General features: G+C 39.6%; 1 protein-coding gene across 1 annotated transcript in view; it reads right to left on the bottom strand.

Annotated features, from left to right (window-relative positions):
- The window catches only part of LOC127622814 (beta-1,4-N-acetylgalactosaminyltransferase 3-like), a 35,894-nt gene that overhangs the window by 10,146 nt on the left and 2,560 nt on the right, over positions 1 to 23,188 (bottom strand). The window contains 15 exon segments of the mRNA XM_052096916.1: positions 782 to 1,649; positions 1,651 to 2,473; positions 2,475 to 2,584; positions 4,180 to 4,247; positions 4,398 to 4,498; positions 4,728 to 4,837; positions 5,436 to 5,579; positions 6,325 to 6,391; positions 6,481 to 6,559; positions 9,921 to 9,988; positions 11,503 to 11,603; positions 11,683 to 11,773; positions 12,272 to 12,367; positions 14,370 to 14,444; positions 14,994 to 15,049. Of these exon segments, the coding sequence (XP_051952876.1) occupies positions 782 to 1,649; positions 1,651 to 2,473; positions 2,475 to 2,584; positions 4,180 to 4,247; positions 4,398 to 4,498; positions 4,728 to 4,837; positions 5,436 to 5,579; positions 6,325 to 6,391; positions 6,481 to 6,559; positions 9,921 to 9,988; positions 11,503 to 11,603; positions 11,683 to 11,773; positions 12,272 to 12,367; positions 14,370 to 14,444; positions 14,994 to 15,049 (2,857 nt within the window).

Raw genomic sequence — 23,188 nt, 5'->3', positions numbered from 1 at the left:
TTGCACTCTATACTGTATACTACTGCAGTACCCACAATGCAATGTGCCCTTGACCTTCTATTCTGTGTAAAGAAATATCAACCACAGTTTTTCCACTTGTTAGTGGATTACACTGGCAAGATATAAGACACTTTAACACAAAATTTGGAATAAAATGGCAAAATACTATCTATATTTCTGAAATAATGACTGAACCCAAAATTAAACATGACGAGGTAGAACGATGTTCTGTTTGAAACTTTTATCGTAACATTCTCTAAAATATCTAATAAAATAGTAGTTCAGACCGAACGCATTTATGTCCGTCTGCACAGTTTTTCCAATAGCTTTTTAACGTAAACGTGCAATATAGACGTTTTCACTGTTGTGCCATGGCTGACTGTTTTTCCAGTTTCTCACGCTGGAGTGGCATGCTTTTTAGACATGCTTTTTTTACTTTTAAAAACACATCTCAAGACATCTGCCTTGACGTTTACATTTTTTTACCGCTAGAATACACTTGGTGTGAATCAAGAGGTCAGGAATTGACAGGCTAGGAGGTCCCTGTTTGCCCCTGCTGGTAGATGCTGGAACTACACCATATGAAAAGCAAGCTTCTCTATTGACAGCCATTTAAAAGTAGCTGTGTGTACCTGACATAAGCTACTTGGTCTTAACGGCCCCATATAAAGTATATAGTATGCTGTAATCAGCATACAGTACAGCAGTATTACATTCCTTTAACTTTGAAGCGTGTTCATTGAGATTGTTATTGTGCAAATACCTGTAATGGCTGACCTACCTTGGATATTTCTTGTCAAGTTTCTTCATGAAAGCGTCCACAACAGATAAAGCATCCGACTTGCTGAGCAGCAGGTTCCCAGACACATTACACTTAAGATCGATCCAATCGGAGCGCATGGCATTGAGATCGAAGGGACTGACCTGAAACGTCTGAGCCCAATTGACTTCCACGTCAAACCCAGCTTTGTCGATGAAGTCGTAGTCCTCTTCATCGGAGTAACCATTACCCACCCAATGGTCTCCATCATGTTGTCCAACCTCAGCCTCTCCAATATGTATCGCTTCATCCTTTATGTGCTTCTCTTTTTCCTGTCTGACATCTTGAACATGTCCCCATTGGTTATATTTTTCCATACCTGGTCCAGCTGTGACCCATCCCTTACGCTCATTGGGCAGGTTGTGGTTTTGTTTCTGGGTGGTTCCAAGATGATGCACTACATTATTATACTTGTCGACTTTGACAGTATTATTGCTGTCATTTTCAGACCAAGAGTGCTTCAGTTTTGATCTACCTCGCATGACAAGACCACCACCTTGAATGGCTGCTTCTTCTGAGTACAATTTAGCTGCTTCCTTGATCTTCAAAACTTGGTCTGCAGGCCACTTCATTGTGTCTGCTTGCACTCGGTCACCTTCCAAGTGTGCCACCTCATCCTGGTCGTTCTCCAACATGGTCTTCTTTTCTTCTATCTGGTCCTCTTCTACCAAAAACATGGTCTTATTACCCAACTGGATTTTTGGCCATTGTATTGGGTCTGATTGGACTCCATCCCCTTCGAAGGGTGCCACTTCATCCTGGCCATTCTTCACTTCTACCTTGTCCAATGCATTCTTGGGTACCTGGTCTTCTTGTTCTCCTAGAAGCATCTGTCCTATTACCCAACTGTTTTTTTGGCCTTTGTATTGAGTCTGCTTTGACTCTGCCCACATCCAATGGTTCTAATCCATCTTTCTTGTTCTTCAACACGGTCTTCTTCACTTCTACCTCATCCAAAGCTTTCTTGGGTAACTGATCTACATGTTCTTCCAGAAAGACGGTCCTATTAAAAGAATGATTCACGAAGACACCACGTTCACGTTGGACCTCATCAAACATGGCAGAGTTGGTAAATGGAACGCCATCCAACACGGCTGCTTTCAAAGACTTATCATCACGTTCTTCTCTCCCGTTGTCCACTGGAGTATCTCCGTCTTTAACTGCAACAAGGTTTGCATCTCTATCATTACTATTGCTTTTTGGGGCTTGTTGAGGGCGAAGCTTAATTCCTCCAACCTGATTGGGCATTTGGACAACTCCTTGCTCTTTCAAATCTGTCCTCCAGTTGGCTACTTCCAGAGCTCCTGCTGGATTCTGCTTGTCAGATTTCTTCTCCACGCCTTCTCGATGAATCGGATGTGCAACCATGGAGTCTTTTTCAAAACTCCTGAAAACTTGGCCCTGGTTCCTCACCTCAGCAGGTTGGTCTTGGAGGTTCTGTTGATGGTGTCTCCTTCTCTTTCTTCTTGGTTTCTTTTGTGACGTTTGGTACTGAAGTTCTTCAGGGTGGATCTGCGGCTCCCCAGGCAGATTTTGTGGTTCCTTGGGAAGGTTGTTGTGTTCTAATGGCCCTAGTCTGTTTAGTTCTCTCCCATGTTGATGAATAGAAAACAGTTTTCGGCGTCTCTTTAGCGTGTAGTCATTATAATCATTGTGCGTTATCTGCCAGAACCTTGTTCTGCCCATCATTATACTTTTCAGCTTTCTGCAATCCTTTATCTTTATTTCTGCCCCGCTTCACCACTTGTCTTTGCATGCGGTCTCCTACAGGAAGAGAAAGAAAAGCATGGAATGACTCTTTTAGGTGTAGGCATGTAAACGCCTCTCGTAATGGGAAATTAATAAATACTTTACACGGCCCAGTCTTCTTTCAGAGTGCTTTAAGTTCATCACACTGATTGCATATTTTACAGTATGTTGAGTGCTAAAGACAACATGAAGTCAAATTTGACCCCATGTACTGACAAAGCAATAGTTTGACCAAAAATGAAAATTCATAATGTAGTATTATAAAAGCAGTCCATATGAATCGTGCATCACATTCCAAATCGTGTAAAGGCATACGTAAGGTGTTTGGAATGAAAATGCAAATACTTGTGTTGATTAACGCTATATATAAAAAAAAACAAGAAAAAAAAAAACATATGATCCACTGTGTACCGTATGAGCTTCTCTCAAAGAACCTCATGAACCTGCAACAGATTTTCTCTATTCATTTTGGCTTGTTTCTTAACAAAACCTATTGTATGCCCTCTGATAGATTCAGTATATGATGCAAAAGACGCATGGACTATTTTTATGATAATTCATTTTATGACAGAATTTGCTGTTCCTTTAATAAACATTTCTGTCTGTATTGTGCACGACTCAGTGCATTAAATATTGTCTCATTGCATTTTATTAATATGAAAAACTCACTCTGCTTTTGAAATCATTGTTCATTTCTACTTATGAAATATATTAAGAAACGTAAAAGTAATTTTAAGCATAACTTCACTAAAGTTTTACTATACAATAAAATCCAGATAGATAGAATTAAGTTAGCATGCAAGGAAGGAAAGAAAGAAAAGAAAAAGAAAGAAAGAAAAATAATGGAGAGAGAGAGAAAGAAAAGAAAAAAGCTAGAAAATAAAATTAAATATAAATAAAGAAAGAAACAAAGAAAAAGAAAATAATGACAGAAGCTAGAAAAGAAAAATAGAATTAAAAAAGAAAAAGATGTTCTTTAAGAATTAAAGAAATAAAGAAAGAGAAAGAAAAATAAATATATTAAACATATATAGTATATATAATGTATATTATAATAAGAAAGAAAAAATGTGCTTTTATTTTCAATTAAATAAAGAAGCTAGAAAAGAAAGAAAAGGCTAAATAATGAAAAGAAAATAGAAAAAAGACAGACAAGAATAAAAGCAAGAAGAAAAAGAAAATATAAAGAAAGAAAAATAAAAGAAAATAATGAAAGCAGCAAGAAAAAAATCTAGAAAAGAAAAAAGAAAAAGTAAAAAGAAAATGTATATATAAAGAAACTAAATAACAAAAATAAAGAAAGAACATAAGGAAAATGCTAGAAAAGAAAAATAAGAGAATTCTAGAAAGCTTGAAAATAAAAGCAAGAATAAACAAAATATAATTAAAGAAACAAAGAAAAAAGAAATTAGAAATAGAGAAAGAAATTAAAAAAGGAAGAAAAGAAAAAAAGACTATAAAGTTTCAGAATACAATCAAAAAAGTTCCAAAAGTTCCGTCCTTCATTATTCTCTGAATATTATATTTGCTGAGAATTCTGTTAAAAAACACAAATTAGAACATCAGATTAACAAAGTTCAAACTTTGAAATAACTGAACGTTTGTTGTACCTTTGAACTTGGAGAATACCTCTCGATTCTCTGGCAGATCCAGTTGGAGGTAGTTTGAGAAGCCGTATCTGGAAGAACATTTTTTTTATACACAATTTCAATTAAAAGTGGCATTTTACACAACCGAGAGAAAAAAAAGGAAAAAAAAAAAAAATCAAGCTTGGCTACAGAGATGTAGACTGGTGGGCATCTAGTGCAGAATGTATTTGTGTGTTTACCTGTCGAGGTAGTAAGCAATCTCACTGTAGAAACATTTGTTTTCGCTCTCCATGTGTGTGAGCCGTGTGTAGTCATTAGGATACACGTAAGAGAGGTGCACCTGCAAAACATAAGATTCATCAAGATACAACCACAACTAACCTAAATGAACACTTTGCAAACATCACATCGACACTTTCCAATTAGTTTAATAACTCGGCAATAAGAAACTCTTCCAATGGCCCGAAAAGTATTTCTAAATGTTTTAAAGTAGTAACAAACGATCAAATTAGGTTGCAACTGCCAGCAACTTCACTTATTTCAGTTTGTGTGTTTGTGTAAGCACTTACAAATTGCAGGCCCTGGTAGCGCTGAAGAGGATAGCCCTTTATGATGTAGCTGGGGTTATACAGACAGTCTGGTAAAACACCACGCAAACGCGTCCCGTCCAGTAATGGAACTACACATACAAATATAACTGTGAGCACACAAACACACACAAATGGGCTGTTGACAAGCCATTGCAATCAATGACAGCAGTGTGACAATACATTTGATCTAAAACTACTTTTACGTTCTACTATTTTTCTATGAGTTTTTTAACACCTTGTTTATTTCTCAGGAATCTTCCTTATTATGGTCCGGGGGCATTGCGATTAATTGCGTAACATTTTTTTTAGCGATTTACTTTTAATAAAATGAAATCGCACTTAACGCGTTAAATGGACAGCCCTAGTTTTTATATGTACACACATATTTAACCTAAAGTATATAAATAAAAAGCGTATTCCCATGTTACTAGTCAGCTACCTAAAAACTGTTAGACTTTCTAATTCCTTAAACAAATACAAGTATTTATTGACACAGAGCACTCGTTCACTGCAACATCTCACTTGGCCACAGGCTGGCACTGAATGTATTTATATTACACAGGAAAGAAAACAAAAAAGCAATAAAGACATTTTTATTAGGTTCATAAATCACATTTATTGCAACAGAACTGTCATAAAATCTGTCAGGTTAACTTTGTTTGCTATATTTGTGTATGTGTTTCTCACCCTGATGAAATGAGTCACGTGGATCGGCCCTCAGCATGTCTGCTCCATGTGGCGGAGTCTGAGAGGAGCTCTGGGGCGGAGCTACATGACTGGCAGCGGTCTGAGGAATGTGATTGACATCTCCTGCCTTCAGCGATGACTCGTCTGAACACACACACACACACACACACACCAAATAGAGCTTGTTTTCCTGCGCAAACTTTCACATACATAAGTTAAGTTATAAAGTGGAGGTATAATTATAGATACAGATCCTCACACACTAACTTAGTCTACTAAGTTGAACTGTCTACTAGGACAGTTTTTTTTTATCGTATGCAGTATAGAGTATGCACACTAAATTTACATTCTAACATAGCCAGTATTGGGGGCTGTTCACACCGAACATGTATTTGTGTTCATCTGCAAACGAGAGCATCTTTGACCAATTGTTTATTCAGCATCTCACAAGGGAGCGTCACATTTTTAGACGTAAGCTAAAAAAGAAATCTCGAGACACCTGCGTTCTGTTATTAGTTGCAATGCATCTAGCTTTTTTGTAGTGCAAGAGCACATATGGTCTGTTGCACCTACACATATATAATGCTGCCACAGCTAGCTATGACATCTAGTGGGGATCTAAACACATTTCAAATACAGTCTTCCTTCTGTTTCTCCACAAGAACACAAAAACACAGTGTCTGCCCAAAACTACACAAGCACACATTTACACAGAGATGAATAATTTAACTGTTGCAATAAGTTGACAACACACACGCAGTGGAAACTACCCCATCATTAGCTTATTTCATGGTGTGTGTGTGGACATGAACAGCTAGTCCAGGCCTCCTAACACTACTCTGACATTTCTAGAACCACAAGCCAAAATAACACATACACACACACTCACTGGTGTAGAGGGAGATGTACTTGGAATCGATGATTGAAAATGCATTCCCAGGCTTTTTGAGTTGCCACTGTAAGTAGATTTGAAGAGTTAGATGCTGTACAACAGTCACAATATCACAAAAACACACTCAGATACACCAATAGGAAACAAACTTACCGCAACCTCGACGTGGTCCGTTCCTTGATCGTTTTGTTTATGGATGAGCTCAAAGAAATATTTCTTGCTCCTCTGCATACTGTAAGACGCAAAAAGCAATGTGAATATAATACAAAACTTACATTGTATGTAATATAACAATCAGGGTTCCCACACTTTTTGACCAAGATATTTCCATGATAATTCCAGAATGACTGGAGAATTTCTAGCCAGTGAAATACTTTAGAACAGAGCATAACTAGAACATTTAGATTTACAAATGGACATTTTAGGTGGTTTGACAAAGCCAAAATACTGTTATGGTGCATTCATGTCATGTAACGTGAACACACATTATTCTACAATCTCGGTTACGGTCATTTTTTGAAATACATAGTTATACTAAAATTTCTAAAGTGAACTCCCAGAGCTTTAAAGACGAAAATGGACAGACATTCAGACTGTTCTGAAATAATGTGCCATGTCTTCGACAACTGCTCGGACTTCCAGTCTTAACTCAGCGGATGATAAAATATTTTAATACTAAAAAACCCATAGACTTACATTGACGGATTGTTTAAATGGGCCAACAAAATGCTCGTTAATTTAAGATAAAATGGTACAAACCCATAAGAGGCCTTTAATCTGCTTTAAGTTAATTGTTTGCTTTCTCGCTCATGCTCTCATTGTCTAATATAACCCCATATACAGTTGAAGTAAGAAGTTTACACACATCTTGGCCAAATACATTTAAACAATTTCTGACATTTAATCGCAGAAAACCTTTCCTGTCTTGGGTCATTTAGGATCACTACTTTATATTAAGAATGTAAAATGTCAGAATAATAGTTAAGAGAATTATATATTTCAGCTTTTATTTCTTTCATCACATTCTCAGTGGGTCAGAAGTTTACACACTTTGTTAGTATTTGGTAGCATTGCCTTTAAATTGTTCAACTCGGGTCAAATGTTTTGGGTATCCTTCCACAAGCTTCTCACAATAAGTTGCTGGAATTTTGGCCCATTCCTCCAGACAGAACTGGTGTAACTGAATCAGGTGACTTTATTGTCCTCAAGCCATTTTGCCACAACTTTGGAGGTATGCTTGGGGTCATTGTCCATTTTGAAGACCCATTTGAGACTGCGCTTTAACATCCTGGCTGATGTCTTGAGATGTTGCTTCAATATATCAACAGAATTTTCCTTCCTCATGATGCCGTCTATTTTGTGAAGTGCACCAGTCCCTCCTACAGCAAAGCACCCCCACAACATGATGCTGCCGCCCACATGCTTCACAGTTGGGATGGTGTTCTTTGGCTTGCAAGCCTCACCCTTATTCCTCCAAACATAACGATGGTCATTATCGGACCAAACAGTTTAATTTTTGTTTCATCAGACCAGAGGACATTTCTTTGTCCCCATGTGCACTTGCAAACTGTAGTCTGGCTTTTTCATGGCAGTTTTGGAGCAGTGGCTTCTTCCTTGCTGAGCAGCCTTTCAGGTTATATCAATATAGGACTTGTTTTACTGTGGATATAGATACTTGTCTACCGGTTTCCTCCAGCATCTTCACAAAGTCCTTTGCTGTTGTTCTGGGATTGATTTGCACTTTTCCACCAAGCTACGTTCATCTCTAGAAGACAGAATGCATCACCTTTCTGAGCGGTATGATGGCTGTGTGGTCACACGGTGTTTCTACTTGTGTATTATTGTTTGTACAGATGAACGTGGTACCTTCAGGCATTTGGAAATTGCTCCGAAGGATGAACCAGACTTGTAGAGGTCCACACATTTTTTTACCTGAGGTCTTGGCTGATTTCTGTTTCTGACTTTTCCATGATCTCAAGAAGAGGCACTGAGTTTGAAGGTAGGCCTTAAAATACATCCACATGTATATCTCCAATTGACTCCAGTTAGCCTATGAGAAGCTAAAATAGGCTTGACATAATTTTCTTGAATTTTCCAAGCTGCTTAAAGGCACAGTTAATTTAGTGTATGTAAATTCTGACCCACCTGAATTGTGATTAAAAGTAAAACAATCGGTGTGTAAACATCCATCCATCCATCTTCAACCGCTTATCCAAACTTCCCTATCCTGAGCCACATTAACCAGCTCTGACTGGGGGACCCCGAGGCATTCCCAGGCCAGTGTGAAGATGTAATCTCTCCACCTAATCCTGGGTCTTCCCCGAGGCTTCCTCCCAGCTGGACGTGCCTGAAACACCTCCCTAGGAAGGCGCCCCAGGGGCATCCTTACCAGATGCCCAAACCACCTCAACTGACTCCTTTCGACGCAAAGGAGCAGCGGCTCGACTCCGAGCTCCTCATGGATGACTGAGCTCCTCACCCCATTTCTAAGGGAGAAGTCCGCCACCCTTCTGAGGAAACCCATTTCGGCCGCTTGTACTCGCGACCTAGTTCTTTCAGACATGACCCAGCCTTCATGACCATAGGTGAGGGTAGGAACAAAAATTGACCGGTAGATCGAGAGCTTTGCCTTCCGGCTCAGCTCTCTTTTCGTGACAACGGTGCGATAGAGCGAGAGCAATACCGCCCCCGCTGCCCCGATTCTCCGGCCAACCTCCCGCTCCATTGTCCCCTCACTCGTGAACAAGACCCCAAGGTACTTGAACTCCTTCACTTGGGGGCAATACCTCCTTCCCTTCGTCTGTAAACAATTGTTGGAAAAATGACTCATGTCATGCACAAAGTAGACAAATAAAACAAATAAAGAGTGGTTAAAAAATTTGTTTTAATGACTTCAACCTAAGTGCATGTAAACGTCTGACTTCAACTGTGTGTGTGTGTGTGTTTATGTATATATATATATATATATATATATATATATATATATATATATATATATATATATATATATATATATATATATATATATATATATATATTTTATTATTTATATTTTTCTTTGATGGTTAATCTGACTATGTGACAGTCTGTCTGTCTGTCTGTCTGTCTATCTAGCTGGCTGTTTGCATTACTGTCATATCTGTATAACCAGTTTAAACTTCCAGACAAGGCTTTAAACATCTAGTTTTCTTTATTTTTCTTGGCTTGGAAATCTATATTTTAAAATGACCTGATATTTCCAGGTTAAATAATATTGTGTTGACATATTGACAGCCAATCAAATACAGACAGATAAAAATCAAGTCCGGTCCTACATTACTGTCTCGCATCTTATGCCACATCATGGATGTTCCCACAAGCTTTAGTCTGATTTTCTTATTCTGGGAATAGAAATAAATACATTTGCACACTATTCCCAATCTCTTTAAATTACTTCGCACTTTGTAACATGACCATACATTCAAGCATCAGCTTGCAAACCTACACACAAAATCTAAAAATAGTTTTTCATCATTGATGTATTTGGTCATAACATGAAAATGTGTATTAACAATTCCCTCAGCTGTTAAGACACAAACAACCCTTTCACTTACGGAATTAGATTTGATATCTGACTGGTGTACTTCCCATACTCGCCTGGGGCGCTCCATTCTCTCCCCGTCTAAAAATTCAGAAATCACAAAAAAAAAAAAAATAATAATAATTCATTTCGATGTGCCAGAGTAAAACTAATTACAGAAATGGCTAAACACATCCAAAATGATTCCTTCATTTTAGGAATCTTTATGCTGATCTATTTTTTTCAAAGATGTTTTATGTTGACCAGGTCAAGTTTCAATCTCCAAATAGGACCAAAACACACCATAAAGTAGTCCAAATTACTTATGCACTTATGAAGCCATACAAATGTTTTATTCCAGGCTTTTGTAAATACAAATGTTGTGAGTGGTGGTGGCGTAGTGGGCTAAAGCACATAACTAGTAATCAGAAGGTCGCTGGTTCGATCCCCACAGCCACCACCATTGTGTCCTTGAGCAAGACACTTAACTCCAGGTTGCTCCGGGGGGATTGTCCCTGTAATAAGTGCACTGTAAGTCACTTTGGATAAAAGCGTCTGCCAAATGCATAAATGTAAATGTAAATGTTCTTAAGTGACTCGCCTGGTTAAATAAAGGTAAAATAATAAAAACATTTATGTGATTAAAAGACCCAAAATAAGGTTGTTATTAACTGAAAATCTTCCCCTTCGCTGCTGCTCTCAGATCTCATTCTCAAATTCAAAAGTTGCGTTCACTAATGACACGTTGTCATTACCCATGTCATTTGGACATCTTTTAAATGTGAACGCTATCAGAGAGAAAGATTTTCAGCACATAACTTTTTTTTGCTACAGATGCTTTTTTTTGGTTTTGTCCTTTTGGTTAGTATGAACCATTTTTGTATGGAAAAGAGCGGCATGAAGATTGTCCGAAATTTCAAATTGTTTTGTTCCATGAAAAAAATAACCGAATGCAAGTTTGGAAGAACATGAGGGTGAGTAAATAACACAGAACTTTCATTACGGAGTGAACTATCCATTTAAATATCCCTACATAATGCTGATTACCACAAAAATGCATTTTGACTCGTCCCTCCTTTTCATTAAAAAAGCAAAAATGAAGGTTTAAGTGAGACACTTATAATGGAAGTGAATGGGGACAGTTTTTAAAGCAGATATTTGAAGCTTATAATTTTATAAAAGCACTTTACATACATTTTTATGTTAAAACTCGTTATTTTACAGTCATTTTAGAATTTTAAAACGTTATTTTACAGTCATTTTAGGGTTTGTTAAGATATCATCATGGCAACGTAGTTGTAAAATTAAATATAACTTTACACAGAACTGGTTAATACGTGATTTTATCTCACTAAAATCATGATTACATGCATATCGTTTATGTCTCGTGGCTGCACTTTCGAAAAAGTGAGTGAGTATTTCAAATGTTAAAAACTTTGCCCCATTCACTACCATTGTAGGTGCCTCACTGTAACCCAGAGGTTTTTAGAGAAAAGGAGGGACGAGCCAAAAGTTTGTGGTAATCAACATGATGCCACAAAGGCTGTCGATTGAGCTTAACTTAAATTGAACCCGGAATATTCCTTTAAATATCAGTCAGCACTTGTCTCACAAACCTTTCCAACATAAGCGCAAAGTTTCAGATTGCCTGGATTCTCATCGTCACTGAGCCAGAACTCACTGTTATCATCAGACGACACTGCAAACAGAAAGTCACCTGCAGAGCAAAGAGAAAGATTAAATGTAGGACGATGGTGATCTTACACAATCTATACATATTTGTGTGTCAGACGAACCATCAGTATACGGATGTATGTAGCCAAATATCCTGAGTCCATAATTGGTCCATCTGGGCGATATAGCAAGTTTTTTCACAGTGGTACGAGACTAAAGAGAGAGACATAGTGTTATAATATAATATGCACATGCCTAAATGTGTGATGAATTTAAGACCCCATGAAATGGTTGTCTGGCTGGTATAGGACGCAACACAATCGTTCCATTGAAACAGGATGTTGATGTGTCCCATTGTAAGGATGTCAAATGATTTGCTAACGATTTATTTTTAATTAGATCTCCGAGCTACTGTCTGCTAATGTTGCTTTAAGGGGCGTTCACACATAGTGTTTCAGGAATATATAACATTATATAACCACATATATAAAAGACAACCTGATAAGGTTATTTGAGATAAACAAATACAAAGTCCTAGTAAGCAAAAACGGCAAGTGGTCCAAAGAGCATATTTCAAGGAGTGACGCATTGACCTCACCTTTAAGAAACTGCTCTGGTGCCAAAAGCAGCACTCATATTGGAGTTAAAAGCAGCATACTTTGATAAATGAAATCCCAGTAACTGTTCATTTGACTATGTTTATGCACCTACATGAGGATACAGTGGATAATGTAGATTCTTCCTCAGCTGAGCTATAGATGTGCCACACCAGTCCTCAAAGACGTGCAGATTAGCCAGTCTTTTATACTGAGAGCAAACACAGAAACACACACACACACACACACACACACACACACACACACACACACACACACACACACACACACACACACAAACAGATCATTCCTTTTCAATGGCCTATAGGATTAAATACATTTTTGGGTTCAAAACAAGTTAAGCCTAATTGACAGCATATGTGGCATGTTTATTTCCACAGAAAAATAAATAAATCAATTTGTCCTGTAAAATAAATGCATTATGTCTACAATAATGCACTTATAGTGGAAGTCTATGGGTCAAAGCAATAGAGGTAGGCCGATATATCGGTTTTACCGATTAATCTGTGCCGATAGTTGTTTTTTGAAACAAAAATTATAGGCAAAAAAATAAATGCCAAAATTAGATTATATATATATATATAATAAAAAAAAAAGATTTTGCTGTGGATAACATGGCAGGAAACATTCTCGTGTAGTTTAATAACATCAAGATATACACATAAACGGATCATACATAAAGGACTCAAGACCTGACAATCCAGAGATGACCATGCTCTGGATGTTACACCTTTTTTTTTGGACATGTCCCATGGTAGTGCCATGTTTAAGATATCTATTACTGTATTACCATGCTTTTGGACATCTATCATGAATCTACAATGATTTCCTGGACATGTACCATGTTTTTGGACATCTATCATGGATCTACAATGATTTCCTGGACATGTACTACGGTTGCACCATGCTTTTGGACAAGTACAATCATGGTAGTCCAATGTTTTTGGACATCTATCATGGATCTACAATGATTTCCTGGACATGTACTATGGTTGCACCATGCTTTTGGACAAGTACAATCATGGTAGTCCAATGTTTTTGGACATCTATCATGGATCTACAATGATTTCCTGGACATGTACTACGGTTGCACCATGCTTTTGGACAAGTACAATCATGGTAGTCCAATGTTTTTGGACATCTATCATGGATCTACAATGATTTCCTGGACATGTACTACGGTTGCACCATGCTTTTGGACAAGTACAATCATGGTAGTCCAATGTTTTTGGACATCTATCATGAATCTACAATGATTTCCTGGACATGTACTATGGTTGCACCATGCTTTTGGACAAGTACAATCATGGTAGTCCCATGTTTTTGGACATCTATCATGGATCTACAATGATTTCCTGGACATGTACTATGGTTGCACCATGCTTTTGGACAAGTACAATCATGGTAGTCCAATGTTTTTGGACATCTATCATGGATCTACAATGATTTCCTGGCCATGTACTACGGTTGCACCATGCTTTTGGACAAGTACAATCATGGTAGTCCAATGTTTTTGGACATCTATCATGGATCTACAATGATTTCCTGGACATGTACCATGTTTTTGGACATCTATCATGGATCTACAATGATTTCCTGGACATGTACTATGGTTGCACCATGCTTTTGGACAAGTACAATCATGGTAGTCCAATGTTTTTGGACATCTATCATGGATCTACAATGATTTCCTGGCCATGTACTACGGTTGCACCATGCTTTTGGACAAGTACAATCATGGTAGTCCAATGTTTTTGGACATCTATCATGGATCTACAATGATTTCCTGGACATGTACTATGGTTGCACCATGCTTTTGGACAAGTACAATCATGGTAGTCCCATGTTTTTGGACATCTATCATGAATCTACAATGATTTCCTGGACATGTACTATGGTTGCACCATGCTTTTGGACAAGTACAATCATGGTAGTCCCATGTTTTTGGACATCTATCATGGATCTACAATGATTTCCTGGACATGTACCATGTTTTTGGACATCTATCATGAATCTACAATGATTTCCTGGACATGTACTATGGTTGCACCATGCTTTTGGACAAGTACAATCATGGTAGTACAAAGTTTTAGATCTCCATCATAATATTACCATGTTTTGGGATGTCTATCATGGTATTACTATGATTTCCACTCTATTATTCTCTGTCTTTGTCATGTGGTTGTCTTTACCTCCGGCCTCCATTTCTGTGGAATGTATTTTGAATTCCAAACATGATTATCATCAGAGAAGTGAACTTCTCGAGCCTGTGACACACACACACACACACACAAACATGATTGAAAGGGAAAACTAGCATACTGCGCTGCATATACACCGTATAATGCCTACTAATACTTTGTGCAACAGAAAAACGATATGCAGCGATAAACATTTCAGTGGTATGCTATATTGACATATTCATTCTTTGAAGTTGCATGTTTAATACAGTGAGTTCAGAAGTTTGCTGTTCCAAACATAGCCAGTAGGGGTGCACAATTAACAGCGGAGACAATGAACTAATAGTAGAAACTGTCAATTAAGGCATTTGAATTAGGGCTACACCCTTGCGTAATTTTTTTGACATGTTTTTTGCAGAGGTTGAGCACTGTAACCAGTCACAAACATGTGTGTTGCACATTTTCATGTAAATTATGTTAATTTTTATATAGTTTTTAGATATTTGTTATAATTGTGCAGCCCTAACAGCCAGTGTACTGTCTCACATAATATTAAAAAAAAAATAGTAGGCAGTGTACACAGTGCATTATGCCTATAATTTGAAACCATGACTGTGTCTCTTTGTGAGTTTTTACCCCACTCTGGAAACCATGTTTTGCCCAATCAACACTTTCAATGCGGGGGGTTACATCTGAAAAAGAAAAAGAGGTTAGTTTTTCATGGCCAATGGGTTTTCAAGCCAGGGGGGGTCACCAAACTAGATCACGCAGCCTTAAAGCCAAGGGCCCCCTGGTAGTCAAGGGCCCGGTCGGTAATCCGTCCCTGCATATAATCAAGCACTGTCACTCTCTCGCTAGCCCTCACACACACACACACACACACACACACAGCAAACATGCTTTCAGTTTATTTCCCATTATATACATTTTAAAAATATGTATATTTAACATTTTAGGCAGAAACAGAATATTAAAATTGGATGTCCAGTGTTCGTTTAGTCATTTATGATGCATCAGTGTTTCCCCATATGCATTTTGCAGCGGCGATGCTGAATTGGGAGCGACGCTGTTGGGATTTCACATGGTTCATTTAATATTCTTGACGCAACATAACGCTTGCCAGTCCCAGTCAGCTGTGTGTGTTCTACACTGCAAAAGAGACCCCACCACACACACACACACACACACACACAGACGTCACCACCAAACCATCAAACTCACTTAATTTCAGGTGGCCCGCGAGCTCATTTCTGAAAAGTAGGAATGCATGGGATCAAACGTTGCACTGAACAATCATTTAGTGCTTTTCTCGTGAATATGAATGAGCCTTCCCCCTATGTTTTGGAGAGCATTTTGCAAGCATCAAAAGTGGAATGAAACAGCGCTACACAGGTCAATTATCAACACGGCTTATTCATAGCAGCACGAGGGCAGAGCGGGTGCGGTAATTTGCGGAATGACCTCAACCGAGCAGACTATTTTAAATGTGCTTGTGAACCAGTGAGATGCACAGCGGGATTGTGTAACCCGTTTGCACGTTTTTAACCATGGTGGTGAGGAGCCATGCATGGTTTTACATGGTTAACATGAACAATTTACAAATATCAGAGTTAAACTATGGATACTATGGAATAACTATGGTGCATTTTCATAATTATAGACCAAGCCATCAGGTCTACATCAGTGTAAAATCTGTACTCTTGCAATGCTCTCTGATTGTTGAAAATGTAAGTTGTTTTGTATGCCTTCAGAATTAAGCTATATAAAAATTCAACAGATGTTACTGTTAAATTAATATCATAATTTTCATCTGCATCCCAACCTCAAAATCAATGGTGTACTGTCATATGTGCATTTCAATGCACATGTCATATTATTTGCATGGGTGCTACCAAAGCAGGTGCTGGTGCCACATTTTCAACAGGCCCTTTGAGGACACAAATAAACCCTGATGTGGCCCAGGCTGAAATTGAGATTGAATCCATTCTTCGACCAACGCGCGTTAATATGGGTCTTGTGGACGCACACACAACAGCACCGCTGCTGAAACAAATCCCAGAGGAAACACTGCATCATTGCATTTAGACATTTCTAAAACGTTAAACAGACCGTTGCAACCTCAACTGACTTTATCTGTTCCACAAACAGACTTTCTTATTAATCATTTGACCCCATACAACACAAACAATCATGATTTATTCCCCTGGTGTTTCCGTAATCCGTTCTTCTGTATTGTGATAGAAAAAATTGTGCGCACACACACACACACACACACTTTTACCTTATCTAAATGGACATTTAGATGCATTTAGATGCTTAAGGAAAATGTCACTATTTCTAATGCTGATACTTATGATTAAGGATTTGAGCAAACCTAAGTATTAAACGTTGTTGCACCACTCCGAACCCCATTTGTGCTAAAAACACGCCACACAAAACACAAAACGCATTTTAAAATAGTTTTGTACAGAGTAAAGCATGTCACGCCACAGGAAAATTCAACATACATATGTCAAAACCTCACGTACATTGTCCTTCCAGTCTCGTTACAGATAAGAAGAAACCGGTTATTCAAGTTTCAGGGAAAGTTTCAGTTCTCCGGGTACAAAGAATTTATGAAACTGGCCAATAAGAAAAAAGGAAATGGTAGAATATGCAAAAGGAACTTAAAAGATTGAGTGGTAAATGATAAGAAATGAGTATTAAGGATGGATAAATCAAAGTTTGTGGTGTTGAGCTGTTGTTAGAAAAGCTTTTTTGAAAATCTGTGAGAAGTGCCTAAAAAGTGGTTGTTGACATTACATCGTCACAGAAAAGGATATTAAGCTATTTTATCACACTAAAAGCATGTTATCACACTCTTGTGGCTATACTTTTGAAACAGTGAGTATTTTAATTGGCCCCTATTCGCTTATGTTGTATGTGACTCACTGTAAACAAGATGAAAAGAAAAAGGAGGGACGAGGCAGGCCTCGGTAGCTCGGCGAGTAAATGACGCTGATTACAACACCTGGAGTCACAAGTTAGGGTCCAGGGTGTGCTGAGAGAATCCAGTCAGGCTTCCTAAGCAACCAATTGGCCCGGTTGCTAGGGAGGATAGAGTCACGTTAGGTTAACCTCCTCGTGGTCGCTATAATGTGGTTCTCACTCTCGGTGGGGCACATGGCGAGTTGTGCGTGGATGCCGCGGAGAATAGAGTGAAGCCTCCACACGCGCCATGTCTCCGCGGTAATGCGCTCAACAAGCCGCGTGATAAGATGTGCGGATTGACGGTCTTGGATGGACAACATTTGGAAGTTGTGTTTGTGTAGAGAGGTACAAGTGTGCTTAACCTTGTCCCGGAACTTTAGCAACAAGGAACAGAAGGGTCAGCTGACCTCCAGCGCCATTGAGCAAACACTGTGAGGAAGGCTGGGGCGAGCCGGCGTTTATTGTGATGTGTCTGCAGGAGTATTTGCATACGGGGCTGTGTGTGAACTTTGCATGTGTGTAAGAGAACAAATACGTTTCAAAAAGGTAATCCACATACGACATGTGCATGTTGAAATTTTATGTTATTTGTGAGTGGCTGAAATTTGTTTCTTTTGTGTCTCCACCACCTAGTCCTGACACCCCATTCTACTTCTCCAAATCATTTCTTTCCCTGTCATCCCAAGAGGACAATGGCAGCCCCCGGAGGAATTTCAAATTTGTTTAAAAAAGGGAGTAGACCCAGAGCCCATTGCACTATTGGAGAGAGAAAGAGAATTGCATTACTGTAGTCTTTTTCCCTTGTTCACTCGATGCACCTGCTCTTTTTGATGTTTCTTCAATAAGAAAAAAATGAATTTTTTATTATTTCAATGCAATCTCACAAAATCATAAAACCAGAGCTGGGACCGCTGACGCAAGGGTAAGCAACTTCACCACCCCCAGTGTGTCTAAACTCACATACACGCACAAAACTTGGGGTAGGCCACATGGACAACCAACGGAGTGGTGGTGGTGTAGTGGCTAAAAGCACATGGCTGTTAATCAGAAGGTTGCTGGTTCGATCCCCACGGCCACCACCATTGTGTCCTTGAGCAAGACACTTAACTCCAGGTTGCTCCGGGGGGATTGTCCCTGTAATAAGTGCACTGTAAGTCGCTTTGGATAAAAGCGTCTGCCAAATGCATAAATGTAAATGTAACTATAGACCCCCCTAAGAGGGAAAAAGGCACTTAAATCTTGAATGATTTGAAAACGATCAACAATGATTGTGTTTACATGCATATTCTTAGATCCACTATGCTTAAGGCAACATAAACGTTCCTTTATCGGGGTAAGGTCTTAAACCATTTACACAAAAACCATTTGACACAGGTACATTTTTGGGCAGACAACAACATGATGCTGTCCTGCAAATCACAGCGGCATTTTGTGGTCCGTTCTGCATAATGCGGCGGCTCGTTTTAGCCTATCGCTTCATGGCCGACCCACTGGCCCACTCGGTTCTTCCTTTGGCCAGTCCACACCTGATCTTTCCCCAAAGTGCGCCAGCCCACTGGGAAAATGCCCGGTATGCCACATTACCAGTCCAGCCCCGATCATGGGTGAGACCGGCACACTGAATTTATCCATTAAAGAATTAATGACCGCGGCGGATGGATAAAACGAATGGTTGCGGTCTCTCCCACAATCGCTAAACTGGCTTCGGTGGCGTCTGTTGTCACTCCCTCGTACTAACCGCAACACGCGACCCCTCACAAACATGCACGCACACATTTGGCGAGAAGATAATTTGCCGATAGAGCCCAGCTTTATAGTACCAGCGGAGACACATGTTAAATGGGCAGATGCCATTAACCAGTCTCTCTGCCCACCTTCTTGGCCACATTCTCTGGCCGTAAACCTCGTGTGAAGCACTCTGCACGAGAGCCACCACCGCCATTTTGTGCCCTCCTTCTCTACAAACACACGCACACCTCTACCCCCCTCTCATGTATTATAGGCTTATCAGAATCAGCTTTATTATAAACATGTTACCGTTTAGTTTGTAGTCTGAAGTTTATCGACTGCATTGTGTTGATTATTAATTGATATTACTGCATCAAACTTTGTTATACTTTAAAGAGAAGTGTTTTGGTATTGTCCTGCATGCACCTGTCCCAAGGGCTCGCAAGGGATGTCGGTGTTCTCCGGACGTCGACTTTTCCAAGGGAACAATCCTATATCTAGACTGTTATACTGTCTGGTTATTAGTCAATGATTCCAAGGTGGTGCCCTGGCAATATTAATACTTATTAATATTCTCCCACTGGATCGCTTGGCAGTTAAGTGCGAAGCGGCTGGGATGAGGATTAGCACCTCTAAATCTGAGGCCATGGTTCTCAGCAGGAAACCAATGGAGTGCGTACTCCAGGTAGGGAAGGAGGTATTGCCCCAAATGAAGGAGTTCAAGTACCTCCGGGTCTCGTTCACGAGTGAGGGGACAATGGAGCGGGAGGTTGGCCGGAGAATCGGGGCAGCGGGGGCGGTATTGCTCTCGCTCTATCGCACCGTTGTCACGAAAAGAGAGCTGAGCCGGAAGACAAAGCTCTCGATCTACCGGTCAATTTTCGTTCCTACCCTCACCTATGGTCATGAAGGCTGGGTCATGACCGAAAGAACTAGGTCGCGAGTACAAGCGGCCGAAATGTGTTGGCACCCTCAGAAGGGTGGCGGACTTCTCCCTTAGAGATGGGGTGAGGAGCTCAGTCATCCGTGAGGAGCTCGGAGTAGAGCCGCTGCTCCTTTGCGTCGAAAGGAGTCAGTTGAGGTGGTTTGGGCATCTGGTAAGGATGCCCCCGGGGCGCCTCCGTAGGGAGGTGTTTCAGGCACGTCCAGCTGGGAGGAGGCCTCGGGGAAGACCCAGAACTAGTTGGAGCGATTACATCTCCACACTGGCCTGGGAACGCCTCGGGGTCCCCCAGTCAGAGCTGGTTAATGTGGCTCGGGATAGGGAAGTTTGGGGCCCCCTGCTGGAGCTGCTGCCCCCGCGACCAGACTTCGGATAAGCGGTTGAAGATGGATAGATGGATGATTTTGACAACTGATAGTTATCTTTGATGATTGTTGATTTGCAGGATTAATAAACTAATATTGATTCTAATCAATGTTGTATTGATTTTAATAACTATTGCTAATAACCAAACCTGCTCCTGAACGATGGTTGGCAGTGATTGGACGATGCTGGCCATTGCTTGTATCAGAATACATTATGCTCACTTCTGATTGGTAAAATGCTTCACTGACTATCACTTGTTTGTTTCACAGTGCAAAGAGAGAAAAAAACATTTTAACATAGGTCAAATCAAGTCAAATTATTTAATCAAAATATTATTATATCATATTTATTTATTTGTGCTTAACCCAATACACATCGTTTCAAAACAGTTTTTCAGAAAATCTGTTACATCTCAAAAACATGAAGAACCAACATGCCTGGAAACATAATAAACATCTGATTTGAAAAAAGAAAAAAAAAGTAAATTTCCTATGGCTTATTTATTATTTAAAGTTTCAGAAATTAGGCCCGCTGTACCATGAGGAAATACATTTTTAGGAAAACAAATAGCTTTTTAAAACAAACATTTTTTATTGCATGTTTATTAGGTGCTACTAGTTACAAATCACTTAGGAAAAGGAAAAATGCAAAGAGCAGTCACGCTTGGGTCTCAGGTTGAAAAATCCGTCAAAGCAAGAAATAACATATTTGAATCAATTGCGTTATTTTCTGCTTATGACGTCAAACTGTGGAGGCGGCACGTGCACAAATTGCATAAAACGGAAAGAATGGCAGATAAGACGTGTACATGCAACCCGAAATCAGCAAGAATGACGAGTCAGCATACAGAGAGGAGATGCACCTGCTAACGGACTGGTGTAGAGCCAACAACCTGTCCCTGAATGTCGACAAAACAAAAGAGATGGTTGTTGACTTTAGGAGAGCACAAGGTGAACACACTCCGCTGAACATCGACGGCTCCTCTGTGGAGATCGTCAAGAGCACCAAATTCCTTGGTGTTCACCTGGCGGAGAACCTCACCTGGTCCCTCAACACCAGCTCTATCACCAAGAAAGCCCAGCAGCGTCTCTACTTTCTTCGAAGTCTGAGGAAAGCACATCTCACACCCCCATCCTCACTACATTCTATAGAGGGACTATTGAGAGCATCCTGAGCAGCTGCATCACTGCCTGGTTTGGGACTTGCACCGTTTCGGACCGCAAAGCCCTGCAGAGGATAGTGAGGACAGCTGAGAAGATCATTGGGGTCTCTCTTCCCTCCATCAAAGACATTTACAAAAAACACTGTATCCGCAAAGCAACCAGTATTGTGGGTGACACCACACACCCCTCACACAAACTCTTCACCCTCCTGCCGTCTGGCAAGAGGTACCGAAGCATTCGGGCTCTCACGGCCAGACTGTGTAACAGCTTCTTCCCCCAAGCCATCAGACTCCTCAATACTCAGAGACTGGACTGACACACACCCACCCACCCACACACGAGTCCTGAGATGCACTTTAATTATTGTCACTTTATAACTGGATGCTACCTCAATAACTGCTATGTGCATAGAACAATATCTCATAGTATGTTATGTTTACGTTTGTCATTTTTAGAAACTGTCATCTATTGTCCTGTTAATTTTTAGTAATTATTGTACAGTCCCGTACTGTTTGCACGTGCACTTTATATAGGTATGTTATTTAGTCTGTGTAGTCTCATGTGGTTCTGTGTTTGTCCTTTGTTGTTTTATGTAGCACCATGGTCCTGGAGGAACGTTGTCTCGTTTTGCTGTGTACTGTACTAACTGTATATGGTTGAACGACAATAAAAACCACTTGACTTCTTTATAAATGTAAATTCATATTTCACACAAAAATTAAGATTTTGTGATCAGTTTAATTTTGACTTCCACTGCAAACCTCATATTTCATTTGACTTGACATATATTGAAATATGGTGAAAAAACCATGCAAGAATGGCACGCAACTGACAAGAGCAAATCAAAGCAATCTACAGGTGAAATGTTCACCTCTGGAAATATCAGTTTAAGGAACAGGGAAGTTAGATCTGAGTTAAGAGCCCAAAAACCAATCCAACTCCAGCAAAGGTTAACTTGTCATCAGTGCTTCTTATCTGATATGTCAAGACTTGTGTTTGTTACGGGTCACATTGAGATTACAATTCAGTCTATTCAAATGCAATTGTATATGACCATTAGCAAACTGATGAGCAGGTGCTGCGACACTGGCTCTGCTTCACTGACCTCGAACTACATGACAAGCCCCATCTGCAGGTCAGAGCTCCGCTGGATTCTCTCAGGTTTCCTAAATTACTTCCTTCTCTTTGTAAGGCTTTTGAAATAAAGGAACAACAAGCTAAGTTTATAAAAAATTCCCATAAGAGTTTCAAGACCTCTGAGTCAGCAAATAAAGCATCAAAGCATGGATTAAACGCACAAGAGATGTGTGACTCACTTGGGTACAATGTGAACTGCTCACTATTGTGATGAAATAATAGTGTGCAGAAATAATGACCTCCCCGGCCCTTGTGTTCACATGCACATTAATTATCTCCCTTTTCTTGGAAATTACTTCTTTGTTAGCTCTATTTATTCTACTAATGTATTGTTTTATACATTGTATATTGTGATGCGCTGTTTGCATTGTGTTGCATTGCATTATGTTTAATACATGCACCTTATACTTGAATACATGAGTGTACACAACTTATAATTAATCTAACAAAAAACATTTCAAACACATTGTTCAAGATTAGACTTGTGGTGTTCCCGGTCAAAAAGCACACTAGTGTGATGAATA

This window comes from Xyrauchen texanus, chromosome 29, assembly GCF_025860055.1.
Source record: "Xyrauchen texanus isolate HMW12.3.18 chromosome 29, RBS_HiC_50CHRs, whole genome shotgun sequence".
In the NCBI taxonomy this organism is placed as follows: domain Eukaryota; kingdom Metazoa; phylum Chordata; class Actinopteri; order Cypriniformes; family Catostomidae; genus Xyrauchen; species Xyrauchen texanus.
This window is presented reverse-complemented; position numbering and strand designations above follow the sequence as displayed.